This window comes from Hyalella azteca, unplaced genomic scaffold (genome assembly GCF_000764305.2).
Source record: "Hyalella azteca isolate HAZT.00-mixed unplaced genomic scaffold, Hazt_2.0.2 contig14845, whole genome shotgun sequence".
NCBI lineage: Eukaryota > Metazoa > Arthropoda > Malacostraca > Amphipoda > Hyalellidae > Hyalella > Hyalella azteca.
The window spans coordinates 4,432-13,814 of record NW_025944717.1 but is presented as its reverse complement, the minus strand read 5'-3'; the positions used below and the strand labels follow the sequence as shown (position 1 = coordinate 13,814).

General features: G+C 37.5%; 1 protein-coding gene across 1 annotated transcript in view; it reads right to left on the bottom strand.

Moving 5' to 3' along the window:
- Positions 1-4,170: 4,170 nt before the first annotated feature.
- The window catches only part of LOC108674020, a 6,459-nt gene continuing 1,246 nt past the window's right edge, over positions 4,171-9,383 (bottom strand). Inside the window, exons 2-3 of the mRNA XM_018161917.2 lie at positions 7,812-7,948; positions 4,171-7,679 (exon numbers count right to left, since the gene is read on the bottom strand). Coding sequence (XP_018017406.2) covers positions 4,560-7,679; positions 7,812-7,946 — 3,255 coding nt within the window. The 5' untranslated portion in view covers positions 7,947-7,948 and the 3' untranslated portion in view covers positions 4,171-4,559. The remainder of the gene's footprint in view (positions 7,680-7,811; positions 7,949-9,383) is intronic.

The following is a 9,383-nucleotide window of genomic DNA, read 5'->3' as shown; positions in this document are numbered from 1 at the left end:
GTCGTTCATACGGGAAAGATTTGAGGCCAGGAATGTTGATGAAGGGAATATGGAAAAAAGATGGTCATACTTCCCCCAGAAGAAATAGCATTGAAGAATTTATTTTCAATGGGTGAATCAAGTCAATGTCAAACATCAAGAAGCCAAATATACGGGAAAGATTAGAGGCCAGATATATTTATGATAATGGAAAAAGGATGGGCACAAATTGAATGGAACGGGAACTTATTAAAATCTTCAAATTATAGGGTGTTTAGAGCCAAATGAAGATACACAATTTTAGTGCCAACCAAGAGTGATGAAAAAGGTTTCTTTATATATAAAATGAATACGGAACGGAAATAAAATGAAAAAAATCATTGCGAGAAATCTATGTGAAAATTAATTTCATTCAAATAAAACAACTAAGTTTAGTTGAGAAAACTAAAGAGAAATTGATAACGAAAAAACAATTTTGTCAGATTTCGAATCATTGAAATAAAGTAACTGAAAAACGTTTACAATTTGTACGAAATATTATCAAAATTAGCAGATATTCAGGAATCAAGTTTTGTAAACAGATACAATAAACAATTTTACTCACTTTCGACTAAGAAAGTTTTTCAAGCTGAGAAAAATCTACACCAAAATAATAGAAATAAAAAGTGGCAATAGTGATTTTGGTTGAAAAAAAAAAAACAAATGAGAAATAAACAAAAACACCAAATTATTCAACAAATTGCAGGGTTGTTTTTAACACAAAATATGCACTGTAAAAGCTTTGGCCAACGTTGGAAATGCCAGTCATGTTTGTTCAAATTATTAAATCAAGTTTGTAATTAATTTCTTGATATACCAATATTTGGTGGAATTCTAGAGGGGTTTTAAATGACCTATGAAAAGGCCATTGCATAGCCAATCACAGTCTGGATAGCATGACATCATGACCCCATAACCAATCAGTCAGGATAGCATGAGATCAAGATCCTATCAACCAATCACAGTCTGGATAGCAAGACATCATGACCCATAACCAATCACAGTCTCGATAAGATGACATCATGATCCTATCAACCAATCATAGCCTGGATAGCATGACATCATGACCCTATCAACCAATCACAGTCTGGAGAGGACGAAATCATGATCCTATCAACCAATCACAGTCTGGATAGCATGACGTCATGATCCTATCAACCAATCACAGTCTGGATAGCATGAGATAATGATCATATCAACCAATCACAGTCTGGATAGCATGACATCTTAACCAATCACAGCTGGGAAGGGACATGTCTCCGCCCACAAGTACCTTTGAACTATAAGTTATATACCATCAATGAATTACTTGAATAGCCACATCGTATAAGTTGCCATTTCATTTAGGCTGCCAGTACAAACAAATTATTCATATTTAAATCCTAAATTTTCAGTACATTTTAATCGAATTTTCCAGCTTTCAAGTGCAAGCAAGTACATCTGGCTTGTCTATGCTTAATTCTGAAGATGAATGGCAAGTTAAGTGCAGTGGCAACTTATTATTACAACATTACAGTGGCGACTTAAGCAGCATTGACAGTAGTTGGTACCTATTTGATCACAGAAAAAAGGAATGAAGTGAAAAATATTCCACAAACATATGAGCTAAAATGTTATTGTGCATATGGCTTCTGAAGCTCAAATCATTTATAGGATTAAGGGAATTATTATCTATATTATACAGGTATTCTTGATCCACAATGATTAAGGATACCTATGTTGTAGGGTACTGAACTATTTAAGGAACGTATCTGATACTTTATATAGAAACGAGACACTTAACAGCCACCAAGGCTGGTCTCTAAGAAACTTAATAGAGCTTATTTTCTAATCAAAAACAATCAATAGAATGGGTGAGCCAATTAATGGGGCTAAATTTTCATTGTTAGTATTTAGTATTACATGCCAAGAAAATAGCATCAGAAAGTACAAAATTTTGAAGACATTTTGTTAGAATAAAGAATTGTTAAAAGAAAATTGTTGGAAGAAAGAATTGTTAAAAAAAATTTTAAAAGAAAGAATTGTTGAGAGAAAGAATTTATGAAATAAAGAATTGTTAAAAAGAAAATTTTTTAATGAAAGAATTGCCTAGAAAAAAATTGTTAGAATTTTTCTCAAAACTTTCTTTGTATTCAATAAATTATTAAGAAGTAATCATGTGGAAATGGAAGCGGATCTATGTTTTTTGAATTGTATAAAAAATAGTAACTTGCAAAAGAAAAAATTAGGGATCAACTGAAAAATCTGTGCAAAAAATTGTGCAGAAAACATGAATTTCCTTCCAAAAAATATTTGCCCCCTGCCTGATTAAAAATGAAAGCAAAACAAATGTTAGTTTGAAAACAATTGATGGGATGGAAATGAACATTTTTAGAAAAGTCGATTTCCTCCCTGAAAAACAACTAACATTTAATTTTTTTGAAACAAAAATAGGTGCTTATTTTTTCACTTAATAAGGTATGTAAAACCTAAACATAAAATTAAAGACTAAAGAACACAACACAAAGCTACTTGTATAAGCTAAAGAAACAGAAATTTATAGACCAAGTTTCAAACTTGCAGTGCATAACCATAATAAAAGAACATGTGGTATATTTAAAATGTATCCTGTCTCATTTCTAAGTTGGAAAAATCCATCAACTGTTTTGAGGCATCCACTAGTTGAAAACTTGCATAACCAGGTATATCAGACTAAAAATGCTGAATTAAAATACCATCAAATTGTGATATTTCAATCACCAAATTATTTGTATTAATGAACTTACAAGTTTGAAAGATGGCCATTAGGAGAAAAACATCAGAACACAGAGATGTTTCCATCATAAAACATTTGTGTAGAAATGTCGGAAAATTCAAGGAAAATATGCTAGCACATTCCTTTACTTATTAGTATTATAATATATACAATTTCAACAGCATATGTTCTACACACACTGTTTTATTTAGTTCAAAAGCAACAACCCTCAAGAAAAATGTCACTATCTTGTAATGTGTGATTAGAATTACACAATGTAGCGCAAAATTATTGTAAATTGCAGTAATGGGACATTATTATTATTATCATTATTATGATTATTATTATTACCTGTGAGAATAAACATTATGTATGAAAAGTATGACATCAGACAAAGTAAGAAAAAAAGTACAAAAAAGTACAAAAGTAAAAGTATATCAAAAGTAGGTATGAAACATCATTTCATGTATGAAACATGAAATGTCACCACATAACAAATTGTTAATTAAAGCAAAGTTTACCTTGAATGATACAAATGAATGTCGAAATTCTGTCACTGAATAACCAAATTGTAATTAAATTACTGACAAAAGACAAAAGGAAGTCAAGGTAAAATTATTTAGAATTTACAAAATTTTTTAAGCATTAGTCACTCCTGATGATCCAAGTCTGGGTCCTTTAAACCAAGTTGCCTTACATTGCAGTAGAAAAATACACATCAAGTTTACAAACTTTTTCGTCATTAACAAAAAATTAGATCAGTACCCGCTGCAGTGAGTGACAGAGAGCGCATTTTCTCTGAAAACGTGAAGTCACAGACGGACAAACGGACATGACAAGCACTATTGTGCCTTTTTTTCGTAAATGAGAAAATGCGGTAAATGGCAATGTAATCTTTAACCATTACTTCAGCTATTATGGTCATTAATTTTAACTACCACCACAAATTTTTACTTTATTTATGAAGTTGTAGTCACTCATACATAATGCATACATCAATTGGATTGTCAAGACATTGTAGAGCAAAAGCAAATGTTAATTAAAAACTCCAATTTTAAATCGGTAATGATTCAAGTTTTTCAATCGTGATTCAATTAACAAATTCATAATCGTTCTCTAGTTTCTCCATAGCCTGAAAAAGTACAATGGAGTATTAAATTAATCCGTCTTTAAATAATTCCTTAAGGTTAGTAATCGCTAAATTTCCTATTTGTAATACTAGGATTTATTTCCATCCTTCTTTTATCAAGCATTAATCAGTGAAGAAGGCTACTTACTTCTCATAGTTCTGTTAGAAATATAACAGAAATTCATAAAATACATGGAGGAACATTGAGCAAAGTCCCAAAGATACAATGAAGGCATGTTTACGAAAGTGACATACAGAAATCCTGCTCTCCACTAGGCATCTTGTATTCCACATGTTAACATGTATAACCTACATAAAAATCAATTCATCAACTAATTATTAAAACATAGGTCAACGACGCGACTGCTATATCTAATTGTCTGTGTCATTAAAGTTGTACTTCTTGCCTTGCAGTTTGATTTCATATGACAACCTTATTTCTAGTAATTATATCCTTATTTAATTGTGAGCCACGTTTCCTATAATATATTCACGGAAATCAGGCGTGAAACTTCGCTTGAATCTCACTTTAAAGTAATGCCTTGGTGGTCAGTATAACTTAGCGAGAATAAAGGGCAAGATGGTAGTTAATCTTCCAGTTAGCAGCCTAACATAGGTGAACACTTAAGAGGACATAAAATACAAATTTTTCTACACTGAACTTCTCCCGTCGCATATTTAAATCAAATTGAAATTCGTGTACAAATCCAACGTGTTACGGGTGTTGTTGATCACTGCCACAGAGTTCCTACCAACCACCACTCCCTGCGGTTCCCCCAGCACATCAAAACCTGCTATTTCCTTGCCTAGGTAAGTCAAAACCCTAATTTTGTTCTGCCTGGAGTCAGCCACAAGAAGTCTGCCTCGGGCATCACGGCAAATTCCTTGCAGTCGTTCGGCGTTTTTCTCACTTTTCTCCTTCGGCCCCAGAAACTGAGGATTGCTTCTCGGGGCGTACAATCTCAAGCTGTGATGTGCTGCGATGTCAGAGCTGGTTTCTGGAGTGTAAATAGAGCTTGGGGCAAAAACAATGTACATGTCGCACTTGGTAAACTCTGTAACTATGACATGGTTCAAGTATCCGCCACAGATCCCTCGAGAAACGCATTCTGGAGGTAATAACAAGATTCGAATTGGTTCCAACTTATTGTTGAAACACGGAAGTCTATTGCTTCTTGCATCCGTACAGACGATTACCCTTTCACTTGTGACACAAACGTCCCATGGATACTTGAGCTCATGAGAGGCAGGGGTCCTTGCAACGAACAAGCCCTCCTGGGTAAAAATTTGCAGTCTGTGATTATCTTTATCAGCAACGACCAGGTGAGTTAGTCCGCTTTCGTAATTCAACTCAACCGCTTTTGATGGACGGAAAAGTTCACCATTGACGTGTCCTTGAACACCGAAGGCAAACCTGAACAGGCAATTTGAATCCAATATGATAATTCGGTGGTTACTTCGATCTGCAACAATGTATCCACCGTCGCTGGCAAAGTGGACACCCCAGGGTCGGCTGAAGAGACCGACTTGACTCGGCGCGACGCTTTCTCCAACATGTCTTGTAGGTTCGAAAAAGGTTTTGTAGACGATTTCTTCGTTTGTTGCGTGAATTTGAAAAGGAGTGTCTCTAACATTCTCTCCATTGACCATCACAGTTGCTAAGTAATCACCTCTGTCATCAATAGTAAATTTAACGCTCACCACGCCTACGAGGTTTGCTGACTCAACTCTGTGGCGAACTTGGGAGTTGCTCGCACTCCGGATGTCAATTTTGATGGCGTCCCGGTTCCATTCACGACTTCTATCCGAATTATCTCTGACTTCAAGGAAGAAGACAGTTTCTTCTCCTACTTGAACAACGCCGCTGCAGGCTGGACCAGACACTCTCGAGTTTGATCCTACCCCTGGAGCACAGGAATCAGGAACGATTGGCGTGGAAATAGGCCCGCCGGCTTGCTCGCTTAGGGTCCTGTTAAGTTCGTGGCATTGATTCACTGTATTACAGATCTGTCTTGTTTCATCGGCTTGATACACATTACTTATACGTAGAATGACTTTGTTCAGGTAAACAAGAAGACAATTTAGTTGATCTTGAAACTGTAACAGTGATGGGTCTCGGTCGATCGGAATTTGTTCAAGGAATACAAGGTGTCCGTTCACTTCGTCTTCCAAAAAGGGATACATACTCACTGATCTGAATCTGTTGATGGTTCGAGGCACTTCTTCCATTAAAGTTTGTAGCAAACTCACGCTCCATGGAAATTCTTCCTGTGTGGGAGCAGGGAAAGGAATTAGACTGGGGTTCCTGATGGGAGGATCAGAACCGATTCGTTTGAGAATGCAGACAACGCAGTGTTGTCGTCGCGTAGCAGGATCATAGTATCGGGCCAAGTATCTGTCATGAACCGAACAGCGAGCAATAGGAGGTCGGAACGGTGGCAGCGGTCGAGTCAAGGAACTATTCACTGCCAGACCATGCCTCACATGAGGCAACATGCTCATGCGGTTGTTTGAATACCTAAATGGACGCATTCCTCTATTAAATATGCCTCCACGCGGTAGATGATGTCGGTTTGCAGGCACTAATTGTTGCCTGCGGCAGTGATGCACATGAAGGTCCAGACACGAGGTACAAAATTTCATCAGGCACAAGTCACACGGCAGTGACGCAATTCGATCGTTGCACATTTTGCAATGACTTGACTCAAGAAAACAATTAGTTTCGGGAGGGGAAAAAGATGTGTTATTGCCAATAGACAAGGAATTTGTCCCGAACCCATTTCTATTAAAACAGGTGCCACCGTTCATGGGGTTCATAACTCCATGAGACCTTTGAGCTGGCAGATCATTATCGGGAAAACTCAACCTTCGTGTTGGACCTCGAAAGTCAGTCAGTAGAGTACGACCATTTTTGGGTGCGACATGCACCGGCAAATTTCTTGAGTTTCCACCAGAGAACATTTCTCTCTGGTCCATCTCTCTAGTTGGTTCGCGATACACGTTTGGTGGAGGATGATGGAAGATGGGCGATGTGAATGCATCGGAAAACACGTTGTTCGTCGAGGAATTATCTTCTGATGCATAGCGAATTTCTGCAGTTTCAGCCGTCACGGAATACGTTTCTATAGCATTGATATTTGTAGCTCCGTTTGGTTCATCGTCATTTCGTCCATCATGGGTAGTCAAACCAGAAAATTGGGTTGACAATTCGGTGTCTGGCATATGCCAATGGTTGCCATTATTTGGTGAGAAGACTGAAGTTTGAGAACTGTAATTAGTTCTCGGAGCAATGACTGAAATGCTGGAACGATCATCCGCTAAAGGAGGGGATGTAAGGCTTGATGGCCCATTACCAAGCAAAATAAAACCAGATGGTATTGGTGACAGGGCCGCTGCGGCGTCACGGTTACCACCTGAGTTCCTCCAGTTGTGATCGTCCGTTGGGCTCGTGAAAGGTGATAGTACCCCACAGCTTAGCGTGAGTGCTTCGGGTATGGAATCTCGACGAGGACTTAGAACATTGTATCCATTATCGTAATTATTAGCATTGCGGACTGGAAATTCGCCATGTCGACGGCTTGAGTGAAAAGTCGTTGGAAAACTCAATTCTTCGAGAGACTCCCTCGGTGAAAAGTTTGTTGTGAATGTATGATTCGGCGGTGGTCGGATTTTTGGCCGGACTCCAGTTGGATGCAGTTGCTGGGAACTTTCTTCACCACTGTTGCTTGGGCCCGGCAATTGAGAATCGTGGAGGCCAATGGAGGAATTCAGCGGCCCCAATTGTGAATCGTGAGTTTCCTGAAGTGAATTACAGGAATTTGGCGTTACCAATTGTGAATTTGTAATTCCCGACGGAGAAATATGTTGACCATTAACAGGTGTACGGTTGGGGAAGAGCGAATATTCATTTTGGCCATTTTCTGGACTCACCACTTCAGGGTTGACAATTTCGAACCCCAGAGGGCTAGTGTGGTTGGATTCACGCCCCTCTGAGTCCTCTTCGTGGTCATGCTGGTCTTGGTTCTGCAGGGAATCTCGGCTTGCATCCCAGTGGTTCGCCATCATATCTGGAAAACAGATTCGTGATAGACAATTTGAATTATTATTAACCTACAGTCAATTTTATGATGACAATTGAAATGTCTGCCCTGCATTTAGGGAACTAATAATAATAATATAATAATCGTTGGTAATAATAAATAACTGCTTGTTGGCAACCAGATAATCGTTAATTTTTTGCGAATAAAGTGCAATATTAGCAAGAATACAATTGGGAGAAATTCATATCAGCTAACACCAGGCAACCCACCACCACACGTATCACATATAACATACACGTATCCAATCATATCCTATACTTTTCTTACATTTTCACGTATCTCATGCAACACACACGTATCTAAGGCATTTCTCTCGTATCTTACACATCTCTCTCGTATCTTACACATCTCTCTCGTATCTTACACATCTCCCACGTATCTTACACATCTCTCACGTATCTTACACATCTCTCACGTATCTTACACATCTCCTCTTATTTTCTTAATAAAAAAAATTTTGGCATAATTTTTTTCGGGGAATTTTAGCCTTTACCAGGTTTCATCAATAATGCGACATTATATATGCGGATAGACAAGGATTACAATTTTTATTAGAAAAAGTAAATTGATAGGTAATTCTTAAGTAAATTTGATTTACAAAACGTTGGTTTCGGGGTAACTTTTACGTCTATGGGTTTCATTTATATATTGACATTATTTCGGCAGAAATGTGGACTCAAATTTTCTATTAAAAAGGAACATGACAATTCTAAGGTAGATTATATTTATCAATTTATTTAATTTTTATAGTAATTTTAGGTTAATAATTATGTCCAGGGGTAATTTTTATGTCCAAATTAAGGCCAATTAACAAATAAAAAAAATTTCGGTTCCTGCTAAACTGTAGAATTGTTCATTTCTCACGTATCTCTTACTTATCTCACGTGTCTCCTACTTATCTCACGTATCTCCTACTTATCTCACGTATCTCCTACTTATCTCACGTGTCTCCTACTTATCTCACGTGTCTCCTACTTATCTCACGTATCTCCTACTCATCTCACGTATCTCCTACTTATCTCACGTATCTCCTACTTATCTCACGTGTCCCCTACTTATCCCACGTATCTCTTACTTATCTCACATGTCTCCTACTTTTCTCACGTGTCCCCTACTTATCTCACGTATCTTCTACTTATCTCACGTGTCTCCTACTTATCTCACGTGTCTCTTACTTATCTCACGTGTCTCCTACTTATCTCACGTGTCCCCTACTTATCTCACGTGTCTCCTACTTATCTCGTGCATCTCTTACTTATCTCACGTGTCTCCTACTTATCTCACGTATCTCCTACTTATATCACGTGTCTACTACTTATCTCACGTGTCTCTTACTTATCTCACGTGTCTCCTACTTATCTCACGTGTCTCCTACTTATCTCACGTGTCTCCTACTTATCTC